Below are 25742 nucleotides of genomic sequence, written 5' to 3' on the forward strand. Positions count from 1 at the left end.
AAAGAAATATAGTCAATGTAATAGATTTAGACTGTCGTAAATTATTTTATCCTGAGTCCTGTGAAATCTTGTTTAAAAATAAATTGCAGTTGCTCCGAATAGCAATAGCAGCATGTGGATTGGGATTCATTGTGGGAGCTGTCAGCTGGGATACTGCAGGGATTGGTGCTAGGTTTGGTCTTATTTGATAGCTTCATTAATAAAGTGAATAAACAGCACACAAATGAAATTCTCAAATCATGCTAAGATGGAAGAGTTGCAAACACCAGTCAGGAAGCAGACCTGATGCAAAGGGACATAAAAAAATTGGAAACATTAGCAAAAAAAATTACGAAATGAGTTTTAATTGAAAAAATGGCAACTGATTCAAATTTGGCAACTGATTCAAATATTCAAATAATCTGAAACATATATAATCAATGGGAGAAAAATGTTGAGAGACACGTGGATAGTAATGACCAGTTTGTAGTATTACATGGCTATGAAAAGTCCATTAAAATTTTGGGGTTTGCACATGAACACATGATGTTATGGTACAAGGTGATATAATAATAACCACTCTCAGTATGGTCCTGGTGTTACAACACATGGAATGCTGCATTTGGTTTTGGATACATTACAAGAAAGAGATTTATTACATTGGAGAGAGAGTTCAGAGGACAGCAGATGGTAATGGGAAATGGAAAAGACTGATTTATGTTAAAAAAGGTTTAAAAAGCTAAATATGTGTAATTTGGCTAAAAGAGTCTGTGTATTTGTGTATTTTCTCCCAAAGGTGTAGACATCACTAAGGATGAGAAATTATTTAGTGTGGTGCACAAATGTATACTGGCCTAGTTTAATGAAAAATAACTGAATAGCTGGAAAAACTTCTGATTATGATAGATACACTGTAAAGCTGTAGAATAGTCTTCCAAGAAAAGAAGTGGAAAATCTATTACTTGGGAACTTAAAGACTACAAAATGTTAGACAACAAATTGTAGATTGCAGTGGCAGGGAGATTAACTGGATAGGGATAAGGTCTTTTTCTACGCCCAATACCTGTGTATCGGGACAGGGTTGAGACATGTTGGCAGGGCAATATGTAGAAAGATTCACTCTCACTGCTCAATCTATGGAGAAATCTGTTTCTTAGAGAAAAAGTAGATTTCACTTTGTAAAACACTCAATCCAGGCCTTTTTCACAAATACATAATTTACCCAAACAAGGAAATACTAAAATATTGCATAATGGGGGGGAGGGAGAGGAAGAAGTGGCAGGAATAGAACTGCAAGTTCCCTCCTGTTTTTGCTATACATAAATTGATGGTTTTTATACTAGTGGTAATGGGTAAGACTATCCCATTTATGCATAGTATAACTTTCATTAACACAAAGGGCTATGTTTTCAAATGTGGGTACCTTTTTTTCACCTCCAAAAATTTACTTTCCATTTGTTGCCCAGGCAAAACCTATATTTGCATGAATGAATGATCGTTTTTGAATGTGCAGAATAGATTATCCTGTGGTTAGTACTTGTTCATGCTTAGTGCAAGCAAATGTTCATTTTCATACACAAAAATAAGTTTTACACATGCAGTGGGTGCATGAACAAAAATTATTTGTGTCAAGTAGGTGACCTCATGTGAGAAGTTGGTCCAGTGTTTGGGTGAGCAGTAGATAGACAATCCTACCCTTAACTCGTAGACTTTTCACAAAATACATTGTTTTTGGTATGGCATGCATGATATCACATTGTTGCAAGCCATTATACATCTTGTTACCTTTTGAAGAAGTTTTTGCGTTCAGTGTTTGTTTCTAAAAACTAATTTATCAACAAATCTCAGCAAAGTTATAAGGTTGAGCCTGCTGATAAAAAAAAATTTCCTGCCAAAAATAATCCCCCTCACACACACACACACAGGTCACATTCATGTTGCTCCTTGTCAATTTTACTCTTGGGAGAGACTCAAAGTTGACAGCCAAAGTGAAGGAGATAAAGGAGCAAAGGGTAAACATGTCAAAAAATTCTCTATAATCCTTCATTTCTGGTAGATTATAAAGATGCTGAGAAATTCCTGCTTTTTGTTTTTTTACTTGTTGTTATTTTGGAAGCTATCAAAAGTAGAGCCAAGAGGCAGTAATTTAATCTGGGCCATCAGCAGACTAGAAATTCAACCCATCTGTCCTTCAGCTGTTCTCAGGGGTGGCTCTAGAGATTTGTTGCCTCAGACAAAGTGGGAAAATGTATATCCCTGAGTGTTCACAGTTATTCATACAATAAAATAGTCACTGTGGAATTCATTCATAATAGTTTCCCTTCTCTTCTCCCCCTGTACTCTTTGCTATATTTGTACTACAGTGTGTGGTGTTGTTTGCCTTCATTTTCGTTCTCTCTGGTTTTGTCAGCTTATGTCCTTTCCTATAATTATCTGTGGGTCTGGGAGCTGCTTACCCGAGGCAGCTTTTTGTCCTGTGTAGTATTGGCTTGCTTACGATTGGTAAGGGCCCTACTGGGTCAGACCAAGGGTCCATATGGCCCAATATCCTGTCTTCCAACTGACAGAGACCTCAGCCCACTTAGTGCCATGGCAAACACACCATTAAACATCATTTTTATCTCTTATTAAAGATACAGAAAAATAAGGGGGAAAACAGTTAAAACGTGAAATGTAAAATGTTAAGTAAGGCTTTCATTTCAACACCATCCCTTGTTCCCTCTCCCTGTAGCTGGAGTGAGTTTTTAGAAGGAACTTCCCCCTGTTCTCACCCCCTCCATATTTGACAGTCTCTTTGATAGTAGAAAAGATGGTAATAACTGTTCTTTTGGGGAAAAGAGAAGAAGTTAGTTGAGATGGGCTGCAGCTATAACTGTTGCTATTGTTAAAGTCCAATCCTGTTTCCTAAAAGACAAGACAAAAACATACACACACAACGGGAAAGAAAAGAACAGCAAAGAGAGAATATGCAGCCTCTGTTTCTAGTGTTGATTTTCACTTGAAGCCTGGAAGAACACGTGCACAGCACACAGTCTTATTAGCTACTCTGAAATCTGGCAAATTTGTACCAGCATCGATCTATTTAGGGCATTACATTTTGCTGCCTTTCTGATCTCAGGCTTTCAGCAGTGTTGCAAAATATACAGTCTTGGCAGCCTAATCGAGACTCTTATAGAAAGGCAAATAGGAGAGGGATAGGAAAAAGAAGAAATAAGGTGAGGAAGAAAATGGACACGTGGCAGCAGTGACAGAGAAACAAAGTTTCACATCCCAGGTGATGTTTGGGATTTAGCCAAAGCCAGTTGAGGTGGCAGTGTCATCTGAGTCCTCTCTCTGGCCCCGTCTGGTCAGTACATCTCTCAGGATTATAACAGTGAAGGTCCAAGGCCCCAGGAGAAGGTGGGGGTAACAGCCATGATGATGAGACTTGCTCCTTCCCCTTCTCTTGTCTTTCAGTCAGCCAGAGCACCCCTATGTTTTGCCTCCACCTGTCCTTATTTCCTCATCCCCAAAGTGTCTTTTTAAGGACCCCAAAAGGAAGTGATGAGTAGAATAGCCCGCTTCCTCACTATTTTGTCCACCAATTAGATGTCATTTCCAACACACTGATTTTGAGTCACTGATTTCTGGTCCCACACTTCTCTTGTTTACTAGGCATGATTTTAACACAGTCCTTGAATTATATCAGTAGGCTTTTTTGTTTGGATTAACCTAGTCTTTTTGTCTCCCTTTTGCACCTTTTCTCCACATTCATTGTTATAGGTTATTGTGACATTTTATGAACTTCAACTCACTTTTCATAGTTGAGCTCACAATTAGGGTAAATTTGAAGTTATTACACCAGGCCCCTTGATTCTGGAATTTACTCCCTCCTCTGGTCTGGGATAGCTCAGTATAGTCTACAAAAAAAAAAAAAAATCCCACCTTTTCACCTGAGTTCTTTGAGAAGAGAGGGGGTTGAAGTTTGTGAGGCCGTCTCAGGGCTTTATTTCATTATGTATTTATTCATGTGTGTCTCTGATTATAATCTCTATGATTTATAAGGGCATTCATCTGTAATTGTTTATTTATTATAAGTTGGATTTTGGCCAAAATGTTCAAACCTGACTGCCAGAAGTAAGACTCCTAAAATTCCATAGTTAGGCACCTAAATATACATTTGGCCTTATTTTCAGAATTGCTAAGCATCTACATATCCCTTTGAAGCCAGTAGGAGCTGCAGAAACTCAATATCGTTGAAATTCATGACATTTATATATAGAAACCTAAATATGGATTGAGGAGCCTAACTTAAGGCACGCCGATTTGAAATTTTTGACCACATGTATTTGTAAATGAATTTGTCTAGAATTTAAGCTAGGCACAAAAATAAAATAAATCTTATTTAGTTAGGAAAAGTGAAGACTGAGGGGGGACATGATAACAGTCTTCAAGTATGTAAATGGAAAAAATTGGGTTTGTTTAGTCTGGAAAAGAGAAGACTGATAGAAGGGGACATGATAACAGTTTTCAAGTACATAAAAGGTTATTACAAGGAGGAGGAAGAAAAATTGTTTTTCTTAACCTCTGAGGATAGGACAAGAAGCAATGGGCTTAAATTGCAGTGAGGGATGTTTAGGTTGGACATTAGGAAAAACTTCCTAACTGTCAAGAGTGGTTAAGCACTGGAATAAATTGCCTGCGGAGGTGGTGGGATCACCATCATTGGAGATTGTCTAACCTGCTCTTAAAAAACACTTGTCAGGAATAGTCTGGATCAGTGGTTCTCAAAGCCGGTCTTCCGCTTGTTCAGGGAAAGCCCCTGGCGGGCCGGACCGGTTTGTTTACCTGCCGCGTCCGCTGGTTCGGCCGATCGCGGCTCCCACTGGCCGCGGTTCACTGCTCCAGGCCAATGGGGCCTGCGGGAAGGGCCGCCAGCACGTCCCTTGGCCCACGCCGCTTCCCGCAGCCCCCAGTGGCCTGGAGTGGCGAACCGCGGCCAGTGGGAGCCGCGATCGGCCGAATCTGCAGACGCGGCAGGTAAACAAACCGGTCCGGCCTGCCAGGGGCTTTCCCTGAACAAGCAGCGGTCCAGCTTTGAGAACCACTGGTCTAGGTAATACTTAGTCCTGCCATGAGTGCAGGGGACTGGACTAGATGACCTCTCTAGGTCCCTTCCAGCTCTGTGATTCTATGAGAGCTACATCTTGTGTTACCAACCCATGTTACAAGGGTGGTTTCACAGCTGGAAGGAAAACAGGCCAATGAAAATGAAGGCAAACTAAAAAAAAGAATACACTATAGTAAAGAGTGCAGAGGAAAAAGGGACAGAAGAGAAGGACACACAGGGAATGGGTATCTCAATGATTGATTGGTTGATTAGATGATTGATTGTTAAAGACATTCAGGGTGACAGAGGGAACAATTTTTGATGAAATTCATTGTAAATACAAAAAGTAAATATATGGCAGAGCAACAGTTTAGGGACAGGAAGCAATCACAATTATATCCATCTGTAGGGTGAACACAGAAAGACAGAATTAAATACCTGAGTTGGAATTGGGCCAGGATACCAGAGCCTAAAAAAATAAAAGCAACTCTATCATCCTGTATGAAATAAAGACTGGAACATAAAGAAAAACCCATCCACCCTTTGGAACTCCCTGCCCAACCTAAACAAGAGTACACCAGGTTTGTTTGCCTCTGCACATTTGGATGACACATATCCTCCACTCTGACTGCTCTGGTCCTAGGAGCAACAAGATATTGAAATGTGTAAGAATTCTGCTTTCCAAAGCAGGATTGTTGTCAGTATCAGCAGCCCCAGTCAGGAAGTGTGGAGGGATCGTATGGCATGTATTGCAAATTAAGGCAACAGTTGGACCTAATTATTTAATCCTTGACAAAGCATTCCTTTATAATTAAAGGCACAAAATGTATTTAATACTTACTATTACTGTAAATACTTTCCCCTTTCTGGAGGAAATCTTGTCCGAAGTATCTTGCCATCATGACTGTTCCATCAAAACAACAAAACTGTTCTCAGTAATACAGTTTAATTACAATTCAGTCTCATCTTAAAACCTATATTTCTTTTCTGCTTTACCTATGCTCCTTTTTTTCTCCTTCTGCTACTGCTTTTATAATTCTCTATTATTTTCTATAGTTGTTTTCTCCTATTTATATGGTTTAACTGTAACTCCAGTATATAATTCTGAACCTGAATTTTGTGGTATGTGTGCAATAAAGATCTCTGTAAAGTTAATTATTCTTCAGTAAAATATTTATAAAAAGTTTACTTTTCTAGACATCTGTTACACATACTAGATCAATATCTGCCTTCACTGACTCTTTTGTATTCTCTGCTAGGTACTTATTAAGAGTACATGGGTTGTCAGTGAAGGCAGAATTTGGTCTTGCGCTCTCAAAATGTGGGGTACTACTATGTTTCCACTATGTAACCTGATACATATGATTTTATTAATAGTTTCTAGAATGGATTAAAATACTAATGTGTTAATTTTACCTGTGGTTGAGTATAACCTTAAAGCTGTAGCTCTGAATGCTGCCTCTGTATCTGGTTATAGATGCAGATAAGTGCTTAGTGGGATTTTCAAATGCACATTGGCACTCTACCGCACTCCAGAATAAGACTTGTGAGTCTTGTAACTCAACTGTTCAGAGATAAGCTTAACTGGTAACTCTTTTCCTTACCAGCCAATACACTGAAGAGCTAAAATTTAGCTCTGGTTTCTTTAATTTTGAATGGTAGGAAAGCACCATTTTCTTGTTAATAGAAGTGGACATTGTACCTTTTCCTATTTATTTTTCTGTTTCTAATTAAATATGAACACCGCTGAGAAGGACTTAGCTAGCAGTAGGGTTAAATAGCAAGGATGCACAAAAGAGAGCTTTTACAGATTAGAGAGAGATTTTCATTTATTCAACATTCTTCATACAATAAGAATGATGATTAACCCCTTCCCAGTCAGAAATTCGGATTCCTAGGAAGCCCTGATAGAAAATGAAAGTTTTATTAAATCAGACTGAAAGAATATCTAAGGTCAAGGCTGCTGTGGGGGAGGAGGAGGAGAATGATGAGGGAGCAGAGCAAAAAGGGCAGTTTGCCCTTAGTCGTCCCCCCCCCCCCCGAGAGGGCCCCCAAAATAATGAAAGGTAGGAGCTGGATCAGGGATACCACTCCAACTAACAGTGGGACCAGAGCTCCAGGAGAGGCAGGACCAGGTGTGGCCTCCCAGCTGTCCGCAGGGCAGCTTTCCCCTATCCCCACAGGGAAGGTAGCAACCCTACAGGCCTGGGCCCTCCCCTCTTTTTAAACTCTTTTGTCTCAATGGTAATAGTTTTTAGAAGGGTGAGGGCCTCAATTTAAGATTTTGCCCAGGGCCCCCAAAACCTCTGTGCAACCCTATCTAAGTTTGGCTGCATTTTGAGAGTCTTACAACAATAGCTGTGAAACAAAAACTGATGGACTTCACAATTTCTTCTCACTTGTTTGGAATGGTAACTTTCTGAGGCTCAGACTGTTGAAAGAAGACAAAGGAGTGGTGATTTCAAACATGAATTTGTAATTGTTCCTAAATGGTAGATGCTGCAAATGTTTGGTTCTGTTTTAAAATAATTTTCAGCATTCTTGTGACTGTATATTACCGCAGTGATCAAGGAACAAAGCTACCAGTATCAAACTTAAGTTAAGTAAACTCCTTAATGCCAATGTGTAAGGTGGCTGAAGACGTCAAACAAGTGTGTAGTCATGCTGTCTGATTCCGTTCTAATACCAATGAACACACAAGCTCAAAGATTTAAGAAAAAGATATGTACTGCTATTCATCACAGGCTTTTTTTGGATGTGATAGGGGCTGTGTAACTAATCAGAATGTGGTATGTTTCTTTCTTTCAGATTTACCACTGGATTATAGATTTACCCGATTTTCCTCAAATAGCTTGGAAACTGCTGGTTACTATCCGAAACCTCCGAGGGTATTACTATCAAATGGTGAGCCAGTGACTACAAAATAGATCATATCCCCCTTTTTCCTCACATACCCTTGTAGTCCTTAACTAACTGCTGTCAGATGCTAATTGGTGAAAATACCATGCAATGCTCCATAAAATCAAGTGATGAATTAAAAAATGGACCCACATGCAGACTTGTGTTTTACTATAGTACAACTGGAACAGAGGAGCACTGAGTACTTATCTATACATCTTCCTACCAAGCTACCTCTCAGAAGTGCATTGAAACTAATTCATCCCAAATTACATGCTAAATTCACACCATTTTGAAGGACACTGTCTACATTCCCTATTTAAGGCCACAGCAACCTCCACTGCTACAGCAGCGTGTGAGAGAGCTGATTAAGGAGGGCATAAAAATAGGACAACACACAGTATCAAATGCTGTTTAGGATTATATTTACAGTTAAAGTTATCTTATGTATAAGTTACATTTTATCTTTACATAAGTCCCCCCATTATCACAGTACCTGAGTGATATAATACAATCTGTAATACATTTATTGTCTCAACACCCCTGGGAGAGAAGGCAGTGCTATTATCCCCATTTACAGATGGGGAACTGAGGCACAGCAAGACTAAGGTCTAAATTTTTAAGGTATTTAGATATTGCTCTGCTCAGTGTTGCAAGCCTACATGATTTAAGAGCCTAAGTTTTATTTTCAAAGGTGACTTAGGCACTTAGCCTAAATTCCATTGACTTTCAATGAGAATTAGTCTCCTAAGTCACTTAGGGCATGTCTATGCTGCAGTTAGACACCTGCAGCTGCCCTGTGCCAACTGATCAGGCTCTCAGGGCTCAGGCTAAAGACCTGTTTAATTGTAGTGCAGACATTCAGGCTCAGGCTGCGGTCCAAGCTCTGGGACCCTCCCACCGCACAGGGCCCAGATCCCAGCCTCCAGCCCAATCCTGAACATGTACACAGCAATTAAACAGCACCTTAGTGTGAGCCTGAGTCAGCTTGCATGGGCCAGCAGTGGGTTTTTAATTGCAGTGTAGACATACCCTTTTGACCAGATTTTTAAAGGTATTTAGGCATCTAAAGATGCAGGTAGGTGCCTAGTGGGATTTTCAAATGCACATTGGCACCTAACTCCCATTTATCTCAAAAACAACCAGTATAGATTATACCAGTTCCCCTAATGAAATAAGCCGCCCCAGCAATAGGATTTGTTTGCTAGTATAACTGCATTTATACTAGAGGTTTTGCCAGTATAACTGTGTTGGTCATGGGTGTAATTTTTTTCACACTCCTAATGGATATAACCATGCTGGCAAAACTTTTAAATGCAGGCCGGGTGCTAGGCTAGCCACTGGACCATCCATCTCAGTCCAGAGTAACTAGTTGATAAGAGTGAAGTTACTCCAAATTTACCCTGGTTTAATAGACCAGAATTTGGCCATTTATTTCAAAAGCAACATGTCTGACTATCTATAACTCCCGGGCACAAGGCAGTAGCAGAATATCAGATAAACTTCCTTAGAGGACTGGATGCTATTTCAATTAGCAATAATCTTTCACTTCTAGACTTCCGGTTTGAAACAAACTGTCGTTGTTATCTTATGTCTGCCTGACGGTCTACATGAAATAAATTAGTAGCTTGACTCCAGTTCACTGCATGATCGCATTCCCACAGGGTAGGACAGTTCATATGCAGAAGTCAGAACACAAAAAGAAGCATTAAATCTTTGTTACACAAAAATCAGCCTGAACTATCTTGTTTCTATAACATAGAGACATTTGTTTTAAATTTATCGACTCCAGTGTACCCACAAGATACCTGCGCCTTTTCAGTTGGCTGTGTGCTTAGCACTGGTGGGTTACCGCAAGTCATACCTATAAAGAAAAGAAACAAAAAAAGTTTAAAAAATACAGAAAACAAGAAATGTATCCCTGACAGGAAATATCGGTTATAACTAAAAGTGGGATAAGAGAGTTCTGGTCTCTAAAAGTGCCCTGCTGCTCCCTGTAACCTATAAGCTAAAAAGCTAGCAAGGCTGGGATTTTGCTAGCAAGGCTGGGATTTTATTCGTTTCTCTTTAGCACCTAATAATCCCAGTAAAGGGAAGAACAATGATGTTCAGTCTTCTTCCCCCACTCCCCCTCTCCCCCTCCAAGGGGTCAGATTTTCAGATGCTGTAAACTGGCATAGTTCCTTTGCGTTGAGAATCTGGCCCCAAGTCTACAAAATGTCTGTATTAAGTAGAGATGGACTCAAGATAAAATCTCAGATTCAGAACTATGTGATTGTTTGAAATCCAAATCTGGATCCAGATACTGATTTTGCAAATGATTTCTAATTTTATGGGCCAAACCAATATGCTAGCACCTTCAAGCTTTCTATGTTCTGATTTGAATTTTGTTGCATGGTTCCCTCTCTTGGGTTTTAAGTGTATAGAGTTATAATCCTTAAAACAATCATTGGGTCTCAGTGTCTCAACGGATAAGTAGTATCTCCTCATCTAGAAAATAGTATGTGCCACATTCCAAACAACCTAAGTGTAGACTTTACCCTAAGAAACACACACTTCTATGCAAATGTGGACCTGTTTAGAAAGAGAGGTAGTGGTGGCTAATGATGAAGACTGTCAACACCCATTCACCCTTGCCTCCTGCTGGAGATGAGCAGATGTACACAATAGCAGAAGCAGTGGTGAAACAACAGAGAATTGCTGCTGAGTATGGCTTCAGCTGTGGTTACATGGAGAAAAGAGAGAGCACCATACTGCCTTCAAGGCTAATGTTCTGGGAATAGGAAGGAAATACTCTGAGCAGATGAACCTTGGGAAGGACAAGGGAAGCTCTGGAGAATAGAGAATTCTTGAGGGAGTGATATGTGAGATGGGAAGAAGAGAGTCATTGGACCCAGTGATGCACTTCGGAGAATTTCTCTTCTATTACAGGGTATTTTGTTAACCTATAACTTGTCTAATTTCTGTGGAATCCAGTTTGAAAGAATACTGCAGAATGTTCTAAAATGCAGTGTCCACATTACTGTCCTCAGTATCTGCACGTGGACCCCAGGGTGATATGTTTTAATAGCTAATTAAAATTAATTAAAGTATCTGGTTGTATAAACTTGAAAGTAACAGCTTTGCTAAATAAAACCTCTGTCAACCTTTGTTTTGGTATAAACCATGTCTGTTTGAATTTTAAAATAAAGACAATTTATTTCTGATCAATTTTCTCAGCATTCATGGTACTTGATAACCTAGCAACAACAAAAGAAAGATGAAATCGTTAAAAAAAGTGCAAGTCAATTTAAATGCTACAACCCTAACATGGCACAAATTGTCATGCTCAAAATGAATATCTGGATGAGTCAGTGACCAAAGCCCAGTGGCCACCAATGCAAAATAATACCTAGGAGAAGTCAGTTTTAACTTCATAAATGGAACCCACTCATTATTGCTTATTGAATTAAGACTTGTTTCTGGAAACTAAAGTTTTATCGGAGAAAACCTTTCAAATCCCTAGTCACTAAAATGTATTCAGATAAACATTTTAGCTGGCTTGCTCCTCGTTTGTTTTTCCTCCACGTCCATTCCTGGGCACAACAGATTCTTTGGTTGTTGAGAGCTCCTGAGTTCCCCAGCTATAGAGTTTGCCCTGCAACTTGCGTGGGGAAGCATGCCCTAAGGAAGCCGCATCCAGACCAACTCCTAGGGGAATTTCCAGGGGCAGAGCCTGTGGCCCAAATGCTCAATTGCAAGCGTATAAATCTAGAATTTAGCAATGCAAGTCAAAGCTGAAATTGACCCATCACCTCTGCCCAGCCCATCTCTTATACTTGGGAATTGGGCTATGGGCTATGATGTGATGGGACTATAGCATATGATCAGGGTCTGTCCATGTCCCAGTGGTGTTGGGTTTCTATCCATTGATGAACATGTTGCATAGTCCAAAGATGTATTTCTAGCTAATAGCTCAAAAACTGGGGAGCCAGGAGGTGAGTCTTAATCAGGCTGATAGTACTACCTCTCCATTGCATTCAGGGAGAAATGGACGAGAGAAATGTTAATCTTTTCACCTTGACCACATAACGTTGCTCCTTATTTGTAATAAAATTTAAAGGAACTCTGTTCTGACTTCTAGTCTCTGGTCCTGGCACAGGCTGAATCAGCCCAGCCTACAGCCACTTTACCCACCATGTAATCATTGGCTAAGACTAGGTCACCAGTTAATGAGATGGCAGTAATTCAAAGTGATTAGCCTGCCTTTTCCGTCGGGAAACAGCACTTCTTCTATAAGCAATGTCATAAAGAAACCCCGGCTCTTCTTTCTAGGAGTTCTAATCTCAGGGACCCTGAAACTAGCACAGGGGATGATAACTTCCCGCTGAGCTATAAAAAAATAATAAGGAGAAAAGGAGCTTCCATGGCTGGTCTTTTCGTGAAGTTTCTCTCCACCCTGGGAATGCAGTTACATGTCCTGGGTTTTATAAAACTGTTAGCCAATTTGTACCCCTTGTACCACCAACAGGGAGAGAGGACTTTACCTTCATCACCACACCCTTATTCAAAAAGCACTTAACCATAATGTGCAGTATCTTTGCAAACAATAATGTGTAAATTAAATAGTGTTGCTTTACATTTCATAGGTTTCAGATTAAATAATGTGTCAAAACACATGAGATTAAAAGAACAAAGTTAGTAAAGAGCTGCCAGCAATCAGAGCCGAACTGTTTCCCACCCTGAACATCAATATTGAACTGTCACCACATAGGAGAGGAATGCAGTAAGTGTAAATATACTTCTTCTGTGCATAGTTTATATGTTCTGCAGTATCTTGTATTTAATGAGTTTCATTCATATCACTTTTTAAAAAGAAGGAGTTAACCTCTGGTACAGAAAAGGAAATAGACTACAAAATACAACATAGCAGCTATTGATTTGACATGAAGATGCTGTTTCCCTAAGCAAGGAATCCTTATTTACAGAAGTACTCCAAAGTGCAGTGCTTTGGAAACTGCATATGTTGGCGAAGTTTGCGTAAAAGCAGTGGCTCAAGGCAGCCAGCTACTACTCAGTCCTACAGAAGGAACAGTATGGTGTTAATATTAAAATAGCTTTGCTCACTTGGCAGATTAAATGCCTTATTTTTTCAACCAGGATAATCTACTTATTATACACATATTTGGGGGAAGCTTGTATTTCATTTTAACTCCGTTGGCATTAAGAACTGAAAGGAGAATAGATCAGGATGTCTACAGCTAGCTGGCCCCCACCTTTCTCCACCCCCTTTTCAGCGCTCAGAAAAGAGATTGGAGAAAAAACTCAAGGTGGAAGTTGGAATGAATCTGCAAAATTGTTATCTTGAACTGTCACCCACAGGTAAGCAACCCAGGCAAATTGTGAAAAATATTTAGGGGTGCCGGAAGGATGTGAGAGTGATAGTCACGGACATTGAGGCCTTCTCTTTCCTGCAGAACAGCTACAGACAAGCTGCAGCTGTGCGGGCTTCTCTGTGCACCGTGCCAATGTGCCTCACATCTAACCTAGGGGGATAACTTCTAGGAAGGGAAGTACACTGCGTGTTATTAAGGCCCATCCAGTCCTTACCCTCTCTCTGTGTAGACTGCCAGTTATTTTGGTGTATACCTGCCCGTGAGAACTTCAGGAGGACCACTCTCTGCCAACCTGAGCTGGATCTGACCTGCACACGTAAGGGTCAGAGGCTCTACATTCTGTTACCAATCCCTGGAGCCATCCAGATGCCTGTAATAAACTGCTTTTCTGAGTAAGTGGAACATCTGAAGGCAGATCTGAGACTTCAGTGAACCACAGGAAAAATCCATGTAAACACAGAGGTTTGTATTTTATGTCCCTCTAATGCAGGAAGCAAATATTGCTTTTATTTTCATTTAGCATAAACAGTCTAAATAAATAGGAATAGTGATTAAAAACAGGATCATGAAAAATAAGTTGAAATCCAGGAAGTTAGACAGACTCTGGTATTGCCATTATAAAACTTGCCATTGTACAGTTTAATTGCTTCTTTATAGCACAGGCTGAGGAATCCTCCATGCATAGCTCCAGGTATTAAAGCAAGCAATACTGCCAGCATGCCTGATCATTTGCTTGAGTTTATGGCAGAGGTCTGAGGGAAATCTGTTGAGGATATGGTGGGTACCCATGGCATCTCTTTGACAAGAACCGCAAGCCACAAAGATTTCAGAGTTGACCAGATGTTATTGTTCACATAGAGGCTAACATCTGAAGCTGTATCAGCACTATAACAAAGCTATTTTAATCAGAACTACCCGGGTGATCCCACCTGCTTCCTGCTCACCCTCGCAAAGTTCATACATGGTTTTCTCTAATGCTGTTGTGACACAGTTTAAAATACTTGTTGTGGGGATAAAAGCCACTTCAAAACGATGCTATGGTTTTGGTCCACTTGTCCAAATTAGAGGGTGGAACACACAAAATGGCAATGGCACAAATGGAGATACAAATTATAAACGTTGTATACAATTCTCAGCTGATCTGACCAGACCAGATTCCATCAGGCAGTCAGAAAGTTACTTATTTTGGAGGTTAGCCCTGATATTCATCTCTATACAGAACAGTGACATTGACTTTTTCTCCTAATAAGTTAAAGTACAAAGTAACCAATCATGAAATAGTTTATCCTCGCCAGAGAGGAAAAAAATTAGGTGCCTATGCCCAAAGCTTCTATGGATGAGATTTTCAAAAGCATCTATGTGATTTAGGAATGGACTTCCAATAGGACATGTTCTCCTAAATCACTAGTGCAATTCAGAAAATTCCACCCTTCATGCCTAACAAAATTATAGTAAAATTTTCAGAGGTGTTTTTAAAAGTCTAAGAAAAGCTTCCTTTCATCAGCTATTATGAATACAATGAGTGGTTCATGTACCAGTCTCTGCACCAGCCCTGACGGTATACTCTAACTCTTCTCTTGCTGTGCCTCAAAATGATAATTGAGAGCTGGAGTTTCCACCCACTATTGCTTTACTGTAGCGTAACCTGAACCAGTATGCAGAACCATGCACAGCATTCAAAATGAGCCATCATAGGTGAGAGCAAACAGCAAATCAGATTAACACTAGTTCAAAACTGCATTGGCATTTTTGCTATGTGGGCAGAGGCATTTTATCACAGAATACGGAGATGATAAACCCTCTTTAAGTTATATTGGGCAGATCACACCGAGAATACGGCAGCCAGATTCCAGGGCAGCAGCCAGATCAGCTACAGCAGTGATGGAGGGAGCTAACCAGGCTGATGTGGCCCAAATCACTCATACCATGGGCAACCACATAGGGCAGTGGCCCCCATCACCTGAGAACCCAGAGACTGCAGCAGCATTGGGAAAGATCATACCTTCACCATCTACAGAGCAGCCTCCTGTGTCATTGTGTGTGTGCCCTGCTCACTGCTGGAAAATGGAATGGAAGCATGGCTTAGCAAGTGGGCAACCATTTAAAAGTGACTGAGGATTGAGGGCCAACAACAGATAACATTGGTGGGCAGGGGGATGGCTTTTATATATTTTGGTTTAAATAATTAAGACAATGTATGCCTATCATAATCCTGCTCACTTTGAGGGTGTGTTTTGCCTCTTTTCCCCAAGCTTTTGTTCTGCCTTTTACAGACCACATGCTTTTGGGGAAGGGTCTTCCTCTGTGTATGGAAAGTACCTAGCACACTGTGGACCCTACTGTCACCACGCCTCAATGAGGCACAGTGAGAGTGCCAAATTCAGAACAAACTGCTGAGAAATAGGTTATTCTATCATTAGATTATACTAAGCCAGGAACAAAAGTGAACTTCTGTCTCACCGCACTGGTTAAAAATAAGTCAAAAATGCAGTCTCCTTCGGCATTCCAGCCCTTGGCTCACCACCCAGAAACTGGACTATATGATAAATGGTTGCTGAAAACCAATTTAATCAGATATAGGGTCCTTCCGATCCCAAGAGATCAGCCACTTAGCCAGGTCAATATATAACTCAGATCTTACCCAATAATCATATTGATGCCAATCCTTTAGTAACTAAAAACTAAAGGTTTAATGATAAAAGAAAAGACGCAGCATTATAAATGGTTAATAGATCATATACATACAAGTGATTTTGCAGTGTTCGTAGATCAAAATCATAGAAGTGATGGAATAAACTGCTTGCTTGCAAAAGTCTCTGTGTAACTTACCCAAGCATATTGGGGATCATCAGTCCTTGTTCAAAGCTTCCTTGTTAGAAATCCAGTCCTGAGAAATAAAGACAAAATGGACCTATCTCGGGGGTTCTTTTATATTGTTTGCCACGTGCATGGAATTTTACTGTCTCAAATGACATTCACAACCTCTGTTTGTGGAAAGTTACTGGCCCAAGATGGACTCCAGGGTCACATGAACATATCACAGGTCCTTACATGGTTTGATGAGTCATAGGGGCAACTATTGCCCATATTCTTGCTGAGGCGTCCACCGGAAGGCTTATTGGCTTGGATGAGTTTCTTCTATGGCCCATAGTTAGAGTGGTGTCCTTAATTGGCCATCAACACATAGTTGTCTGTCCTTGATGTAAATCTATCTGGTGGGTGTCACCCAGGAATACAACACATGAAATGTTCCCTTTAATTTTTTTCATCTATGTGAAGAATAAATTTTGTTATGTGCACCGAGGTATGTGTGGCTGTGCACCACCAGTAGAAACCAAAAACCTAGATATAATGTATATTTTTTAAAAGTTACCATAGGGCTAATTACTCCAGCCAGGACAGGTTAGGCATTTTAGAACTCACTACTCAAAGAATTAAATTTAAGTGTAAGAGAAATAAAATTATTCAGGCTGTCGATTAATTGCAGTTAACTCAAACTATTAACTAAAAAAAATAATTGTGATTAAAAAAATTAATCGCGATTAATCGCACTTATACCAATAGACTACCAATTGAAATTTATTAAATATTTTTGGATATTTTTCTACATTTTCAATATTGCTTTCAATTACAACACAGAATACAAAGTGCACACTGCTCACTTTATATTATTATTTTTTATTACAAATATATCCACTGTAAAAATGATAAACAAAAGAAATAGTATTTTTCAATTCACCTCATACAACTAACACAAGGGGCACATGAACACACGCTGCCGGATGTGCACCCTCTGCTAATCAACTGGGCGGCACTTGAATATCTCCTGGGTGGCCGCCCAGCCGTGCCGCTTTCAGAGAACAGAGAACACATGTCTAAGATACAAGTCCCAGGCCAATATCCAGTACTTGAGATACAGAGACTATCCACGGATTTAACCAGGTTAATCATATTTGATATACTGTAACTTTACCATTGACTCCTTACATGATACGCTTTGTACAAGATTTGTTGCAATTGCATAATAGTGGTAATATCAGCTATATAAATGGTCATATTCCATCAGACAGCATCACACCTACCACCTTATCAATACTAAATAGTCATGATATCACTATGAGAAGATTATGACTTCAGATAGAGAGTAAACAGCAAGACCAAACACATTTGCCAGAACACAGCCTCTTTTCATTCACATATTCCCTATAATATAAATAAACAGAGAGAAATACAGAAAGTATAGAGCATGTATTATTTCCTAAGTGGGCATCTTTCAGATATTTGCATGAAGCATCAGCAGTTCTGTAGCTGAACAGTCAACGTCCATCATGTCAAATACATCCAGAAGGTAGGTGGATTCCACTGTCATGTTCTGTGAAAAGGAGGGTATGTGAACATCTGAATTTTCAAGATGTTGCAGTGAGGCTTTCACTTTGTAAACATCTTGGAAATTCAGGGCAAGAGAAAGTGATGGCTAAATGGGAGCACTGATTAATGTTAGCTTGTAAAGTTTGCCTGAGTGTGAGTGCGGTTTCCACTTCCCGGTGGAAGATAGTGTACCCAGTGAAAGCCATCATAGTTTGGGTGGGGGGAGAGAAAGTCGAGGGCATAGTTTAAAAAATAAGGTATGATCAAGTTGTGCTAGTGTGGGAAGCCATACACAGATCAGTTCTGTGCTGTAGCAGGAAATGTTCTCCCTGTGGAGCTAGGGGGAAACCCTAGAGTAATGCTTGTAAGCAGAAACAGTGCACTTTATGGTTTCAAGTACAGACCCATCCCAAGAGAAAGAGGGAGAAAGAAACAGGAGAGCAGGCACAAGAGAGTTAAGTGCTGCAACAGCTGTCATACAGGGAAACAAGGAGCAGATTAAGGCTAAATGTAGGCGTGGTCCACGATAATATAAAAGGTTTCAGAGTGGCAGCCATGTTAGTCTGTATTTGCAAAAAGAAAAGGAGGACTTGTGGCACCTTAGAGACTAACAAATTTATCTGAGTATAAGCTTTCATGAGCTACAGCTCACTTCATCGTTTTTTTCCACTGAATGCATCCGATGAAGTGAGCTGTAGCTCATAAAAACTTATACTCAGATAAATTTGTTAGTCTCTAAGGTGCCACAAGACTTCACTTTTATATTACCAAAAAGAACAGAAATTACCTTGATGACCAATATTTTCTTGAGAAGGACACACATTGTGGATCAAAGCAGCACCAGCACCTGACCACTTACAGTGACTGTGTTGAGCACAGGAGGAAAAAGTCACTAGCAAGTGTTCAGATGGCTTGACCAGAGGCGGTGAGTTGTATGGGCCCGTGGTGCCCGGGCTCCAGCAAACTCAGGGCCCATGGGACCCGGCTCCACCAAGGCTCGGGGCCGGGTCTCTGCCCCGAGCCTCCCTGCCTGTCTGGGCAGTGGGTGGCTGTCCCCTGCAGCTCCGTGCTGCGCTCCCTACCCGGCTGCTGCTGGCTACAAGGGAGTGGCACCGAGGGCAAGCTGTGGCAGCTGCTGCACCTGCAGGGGGAGGAGAGGAGGAGGTGCATGGCAACCTCCCCCCTCCTTGGCAGGCATCTCTGAGTTGACTCTGTGGCCAGGGGGATGTGGGGGCTTATCCTGGCTGGATGTCCTGAGCAGCAGCCTGGGGGGCTTAGGTGAGAGGGCTGGGGGGAGTCCTCCTCTCTGGCCCCCTGCCCCAGCTCCGGGGCAGCCTGTCTGCTGAACCCCAAACTCCTCATCCCTGGTCCAGTCCGATGCCCCGCACCCCTTCCTGCACCCCAACCCTCTGTCCCAGCCCTGAGCTTGCACCCAGCACCCAAACCACCTCCCAGAGCCCACACCCAGCACCCAAGCCCCCTCCCATACCCCCTCCTGCACCTCAACCATCTGTCCCAGCCCAGAGCCTGCACCCAGCATCCAAGCTCCCTTCCAGAGCCTGTACCCCTCCTGCACCCCAACTCCCTCCCGGAGCCTGTACTTCACACCCCCTCCTGCACCCCAACCCCATGCCCTGCACCCAAACTCCAGCCCAGAGTCCACACCCCTCCTGCACCCAAACTTCCTCCCAGACCCTGCACTGCAAACCCCGTCCTGCACCCAAACTCCCTCCCAGAGCCTTAGGCAGGTCGCGGGGGGGGGGGACTTGGACCCGTTCTGGGCACCACCAAAAATTATACAAACCTGCCGCCGCTGGGCTTAACCATGCCTTGACAGAACTTTGAGAAACTGGCAGGATGCAGATTAGCTGATTCACCCGCACTCTTCCTGTAGCTTGAAGCCTTTTCAGGGGTTTGTGTCAAACGGCTGTGCTGAGGGCATGATGCGCTACTGTGCCCACTTTACCATTGCTCCACGTATGGACAAGAGGGCCTCCACGGCACCCTGCCCTCACTCAGCAGCTTTTTCACTTTCCAGTGACTGAGCTTGCTGATGTTGCAGTTTCCTCCTTCACGCCAAAATCTGCTGCAGTTTATCTTTACATCTGACTTACTACCTATCTGCGGGCCTTAGCTTAAACCATCTGAGAGAACAAGCAGGAAGAAAAAGAGGGAAACATAAAGCCGAGAAGTGGCTCAATTTACAGATAAAAGAAGAACCAACGGGAAAGGTTTCTAGTATTTCCTCTTCCAGCTAACAGCCACTATGGAATAAGGCAACAAGAGGCTAAGCTAGGAGAAGAGTTTGAAGAGTGTGTGAGACAGAGAAGATGGAGAAAGGTAAGTGATTACTTATTTATTTTCATGTATGCGTTTTTACAGCTCCAGCGGTGTGCCTGCAATCTACAGAGTAATAAAAATCCAGGGGCTCGGTCCTCTTGTGTGGGATGGCTGCTTTGTGTCACACTGCTAGTGAGATCTGGCCTTAACCAGTCCTGGGAAGATCACCTCAAGCTCCTACAGAGACTCAAACATTACTCATCCTCCTTCTACTGATCTAGCATGGGAAAGGGGGTCTGGCCAAGATGCCCCTAATAAGGCTGAGGATTAGAATAGCTTGCTGTAAATTAGAGCAGCCTTCAGGTTGTGCTAACACAATGCAGAGGGAATAGCCTATGCACATTAGCACCAGGATCATGGCAGTGTAAAGGTGACCTTTAAGCCGGCTTTACCTCCCTCCCTCTGATTTGCACTCTACAATTTGGTTGCAAAAAAAGCTCTGGCCCAGTGTCCCTTCCTGACAGGATTTAGCAATATGAGTTAAGATATTATAAGGAATGATCACACCTATGAAAGGGAAGGAGGAGGAGGTACAAGGGTTACAGCATAAAGATATACAGTTGCTTTGGTTACTTAATGTGAGTATCTGGAGGCTTTTGTACCTTTCTGTTTTATTTTTCCATATTGTTCATAGGCCTCATGGTAGACGTGCTTTAAGCTGAAAGTGGAGCCCACGCAACTCACATCAGGAAGGGGGTTCCAGGCAGAGGAAGGTACTTGGAAGAAGACACAAATAGTAGAAAGAATCAAAAGGCCTGGGTAGTTGTATGGTGTGGGCAGCAGCAATAACACGTGTAACAGGGTGACTTGCCCTTGGGCAGGAGGGCCTGGGGCTAAGCCAACCCTCATTACAGAACAAGCCCCATCTCTCAGGAATCAGGGCCTTCCTGTGAAAAAAGAACCAGGTTTAAGTGCTGACGGGGTCCAGGTGGAGGAAAGAGCTGGAGGGAAGAGACTGTAAGGATCAACAAGGCTCTTTCAGGACCCTGGCTCAGCAGAGGAGAGTCAGAGCAGGAAAGGCAGCTGCCAGCATGAAGGAAAGCTCTCCAGGCAGGGAGGCTTTGGAGGGACCTTGGGTAACCAGAGAAGAGACTTGGAGACCCAGAGACAAGGTAGGAAATGGCTCAAGGAAAACTTCAATATGGGTAAAGGGTCTGACCTAGCTGGGCAGTACAGGGCCCTCGGCTGGAACCCACTGTTCAATACAGTTTTGTTTTCTACAATATCGTTTATGGAAGTGGTATCTCAAAATGTATTAAATTTCAATAGGACCTTTCCAAATGTAAACTAGAACAACATAACCGGAGGGGGAGAGAAATAATGACATATTCCAATGAAATTTGAAAGTAGAGGGGGAGATGGGTGATGCAGAGAGATTCAGAAAGTCTGTCAGAGGTGACAGGAGCCACCCCGAGGAGGACACCTGCACTGAGCTTGGCGAGAATGTGTCAAATCTCAGAGAAGAGGCCAGTGCTGGCAAAGGGGAGTCAAAGGAGACATGGCTCAGATTCTGAGCTGTTCTCCTGCGGTGCAGCCCCTGGCTGAGGGAAGTAGGAAAGCAGCTGTGAGCTGTCTTTTTATCTCTTCAAGTCTGGAGATAGCTGGAGACTAGACTGGCTCCCAGTGAAGAGTAACCCTAGAGGCTTCTCTAATTTTTTCCTACTTCAGCAGCTCACTAGCCATCCAGCAGCCTGTCACATTCCAGGGTGCAATCCAGAGCAGTGAGCAATTGCGTCACTGCCTGCCCTGCAGCCTTGAGTGCCTCAAAGTGCTTTACTAGTGTAGCTTCCAACCTGGGCAAACAGCCCGCCAGTATGAAGGTCCCACTCGGAATGTCTGTGTATAGCTGCAGCCCTGGTCCAACAACTCTGACCCCAGCAGCCTCTCAGTAATTCTTCACCAGTCTGACTTCCACCAGCCTTGGTTACTACTTGCAGGGTGACCCCAATTCACTCCCTGTCCCGAATTTCCCCCAAAATGTGTGTTCTGCACTGTCCAGCCTTCTCCTGGGCAGTTCAGAGATTAAAGGTCCATTGCCTTGTAAAGGGTCAATATTCAAAGTTTGCTTCTTTAACTGGAGTTACCCAAAGAGTTCAGTTTAAACACTGCACTGGGTTGGTTTAGATTAAAAGTAAAACAAGTTAATTAACAAAAGAAGATAGGATTTTAAGTTGAATTCAAATATAAGGCATTAAAGTCAAAAATGGTTACAAAAGAAATAAAATGCTTTATAGTAGCTAAACTTAATGAGCTAGAATTGGTTCAAGGTAAAATCCTTACTATAGTTTCCCAGCAGCAAGGCTGACCAAATTCTCAGGTCAGGATCCCCGTCCCCCTCCCCCAAGACCAAATGGCGGGTTCCTTTGTCTTCTTAGGTGTGTGTGTGAGAAAGAGAGATCTTAGGGTTTTCTGCCCCTTTCCTTTATATTCCAGACACCCTTTGAAGTGAATTCTTTTGAGGGTTACCCCTCAAAGCAAAGTTTATTCAAACAGCAAAAAAGGTGATATGGAGTCTGGTGATGAAGGATGCTTCATGTCCTTTCTTCTCATCTGTGTTTGCAGAAATGTAAATTTGCTTTGTCTCCTGCCATCTCCTCTCCCTGCTGTCTCGAAGATCCTGTTTACTACTGTGATACAGCATGGCTAGAAGGCAGCAGGAGAGTGATATAGGAGAGATATGTAAGTCCCAGGATGAGGAGAAACCTTATTCCCTGTAGAGGGAAGAAAGGTTTCTATAGATTAATTAAAAGCACCTGAAGCCAATTAGAGCACCTGAAGCCAGTCACCTGTTAAAACCCCCCTGCTTCAATCAGCCAGGGAAAGGAGTTGGAGCAGAGAGCAGTTGGAAGGAGTTGGAGCAGAGTGCAGTTTGGACGAGTTGAAGTAGAGGAGAGTTTGGAGAAGTGCCGTGGCTGGCTAGAAGACCAAGACCCTTGGTAAAGCAAAACCAGGCTTGTGCAGAGAGAGGGCAGGAAGCCCACAAGCTGAAGAGCAGGAGAGGGAAGTAGCCCAGGGGAAGGAAGCATTAGTTCAAGTGGTTTGCTACTATCCCTAGGGCCGGAACCTGGAGTAGAGGGTGGGCCCGGGTCCCTCCCTTTCCATTACCCTTCTTTGGGTTACTAGTGGGACAGTAGATACCCTAGTTCAGGGGCAGGAAACTGCACCCTGAACCACCCCTCCCCCCCAGAAGAGGAAGTGCGGGACCCATCATAATTGTGCCAGCAATTTGCCACACGTGGTGTTAGAGGTGGGATTTCCACACTGGGACTTAAACCAGGGTTAGCCAAAACCATCCCGTCCCCAAGTTGGACGACGTGGTCAAGGCTCTAATACAAGCCACTGCGGCCCAGCAGGAGGCTACCCGAATCCAAGCAACCGCCCAACAGGAGGCGACTCCGGTGCAGCAGGAGACTAATCGGCTGTTGATGAATCAGGCTGCCCAGGACTGAGCTCTGCCACAGGAGCTGGCAAACCAGATGAAGGCCCTTATGGAGCAGAACCACAATTGCGACAGAACCCGGACTATACGGGCCAGCCACTGCCTACAGAAAATGACATGGGAGGATGATGTGGAGATTCCCACCACCTCCCTAGGTAACGCATTCCAGTGCTTCACCATCCTCCTAGTGAAAAAGTTTTTCCTAATATCAATCCTAAAATTCCTAATATCCAACCTCTTCATTGTGCTAATAGTGTTGTGAAATCCAACAGAGCTGCAGGACCTAAACAAATTTTTGTTTCCAGAAGTTAGCTAATCTTTTCAATACAGCAGCGAATCAGACTGCCCACTGTGCTGCTGGCCTGCACATGTGCATAGCAGTGTTTGACCTCAGGCCCCCCCCCCCTCCTGCCCCTGCCCCATCCCCACCCCCCGCGCGACCCGGGACACCTGCCCCGCAGTAGTGGAGGCCACTCAGCCCAGGGCCATGGGCAGCACGGCCTGTTCCTTCCTGGAAATTCAGCAGAAAGTTTACATTCATAGGTTGCTGAATCTTTTCCATATTAATGGCTGATATTTGGTATGTGCACTGCAAATCCTGCTCTGGGACTCTGTGACCTGTGGGGTGCCTGATGCCTGTAATCCCCATTCCCCGCCGTGTCCATTCTTTCCACGGCCCCCACACAACGTGTCTGCATTCAGCCTGTGGCCCAGTAAGGACCACTCGCTTGGTGCACACCAAGTACAACAACTTCGACATCTACCTGAAATCCCGATGGATGTACGGATTCATTTGTTTCCTGCTGTACTTCAGCTGCAGCCTGTTTACCTCCATCCTCTGGGTGGCACTCTCTCTATCTTGTTTTGCCTTCAGTACCTGGGCATCCAGATCTTTCTGCATTTCCAGTCCAAACTCTCCATTCTCCTCCTCTTGTTGGGGCGAAGGTGGGTGGACTTCAGCCTCATGAATGAACTGCTCATCTGTGGAATTCACTTGACCATGCTACTAGTGGGGGGGCTGGGCTGGTGTTTCATGGTGTTTGTGGATATGTAAATAAAGTGAGCACCTGTGGGCTCAGGAGGCAACTCTTACTCTACCCCCCCCTCCCCCCAAATGAACAACCGGATTAAAATCAGCCTCAGAAACTACAGCTTTTTCATTTCTATAACAAGAATCCTAAGAAATACTACACAGATTGTATGCAGTGATCACTGTCACTCAACCACTATTAAAAGGCAACCACCTTTGGTGGAGTTAAGCAATCATTCTTCTTCAAGCAACATCACAGAGTAGATTTCTCTGGAAGAATATCCTCTGGGAAAATGTAGGTAAACAGAATTTATTTATTCAGTTACCCTACCAGAATGTGGTCAGGACACAGTCTTTTCACATGCACAGTAAATGATGTGATCTTGATCCCAGTAGAAGAGCCTGAGAGTGATAAAATGTGTTCAGCCCTCCAGAGTGGAGAAATACTGGAGAATCTGCAACCAAACACAGCCTAAAGAAGCAAGACAACAATTCCAAAGTATTTATTTTATCCTCAATTTTATGATGAGCATATAGTACACAATACACACAATGCCAGGCAGGTCTGATTCAACTAAGATAGCACAGTTTCAGTCATACATTGGGGAACACATGTATAACTTGTGGTCCAAACACTGAATATGAGTTTTAAAAAATGCCCTGTTTGAGTGGGCTTTTGGTTTGATTCTTTGTTGGCTAAGGGAGGTGGTTCTTGGTTTTGGATGAGAAATTCTACTTCACCCATACAGTATGGTAACTGGAGAGATGATATTCAATATGAATGGATTGAACTTTGCAGTTTAACATCTATGTTGTTAGGTGTCATCGATCAAATTGAAGTGATCAGAAATTCCATATGAATAACACAGTGTTGACATCTCACATTTTGGCTGCAACAAGTCAAATTGCTGTGATCCAGGAGTTGAATCTAGGTTTTTGTGGTGCTTCTGCTCCAGGACCCATCAGACTCTGGAATGTTATGGTGTAAGGGGGAAGGGCGGCCACACTTGTTTTCTGCTGGTCCCATAGAATTGGGGAGTGAGGGCTAAATTTGGGAATGAGGGTTTGATCTAGTAGGAGCTGTGTGTTGGATCTGGGATTTTGTGGCATTCATGTATCAGAATGCAACAGGGTCCAGAATTTTTAGGTGCAGTAGGAGTGTAGACTTGTGTTAGAAGTTAGAGCCTGGAAGCCTAGGCCCAAAAACTGCCTGAATCAAGACGG

General features: G+C 42.7%; 2 protein-coding genes and 1 pseudogene across 5 annotated transcripts in view; all 3 read left to right on the forward strand.

The window, feature by feature from the left end:
• Positions 1-12729, forward strand: part of NT5DC1 (5'-nucleotidase domain containing 1) — a 244985-nt gene extending 232256 nt beyond the window's left edge. The window contains exons 12-13 of one of the 3 annotated variants that reach the window (XM_077812970.1): positions 7877-7972; positions 12595-12729. In XM_077812970.1, coding sequence (XP_077669096.1) covers positions 7877-7972; positions 12595-12647 — 149 coding nt within the window. In that variant the 3' untranslated portion in view covers positions 12648-12729. Of the gene's footprint in view, positions 1-7876; positions 11180-12594 lie in introns of those variants that run through there. The other 2 variants (XR_013345618.1, XM_077812971.1) reach the window with 2 other exon arrangements.
• Positions 12730-19791: 7062 nt separating this feature from the next.
• Positions 19792-25742, forward strand: part of DSE (dermatan sulfate epimerase) — a 66049-nt gene continuing 60098 nt past the window's right edge. For both annotated transcript variants that reach the window (XM_077812975.1, XM_077812980.1), the window contains exon 1: positions 19792-20049. In XM_077812975.1, coding sequence (XP_077669101.1) covers positions 20040-20049 — 10 coding nt within the window. In that variant the 5' untranslated portion in view covers positions 19792-20039. The remainder of the gene's footprint in view (positions 20050-25742) is intronic.
• LOC144262077 (transmembrane protein 250 pseudogene) lies at positions 24114-24542 on the forward strand (annotated as a pseudogene).

The sequence above is a fragment of the Eretmochelys imbricata genome, chromosome 3 (genome assembly GCF_965152235.1).
Source record: "Eretmochelys imbricata isolate rEreImb1 chromosome 3, rEreImb1.hap1, whole genome shotgun sequence".
NCBI lineage: Eukaryota > Metazoa > Chordata > Testudines > Cheloniidae > Eretmochelys > Eretmochelys imbricata.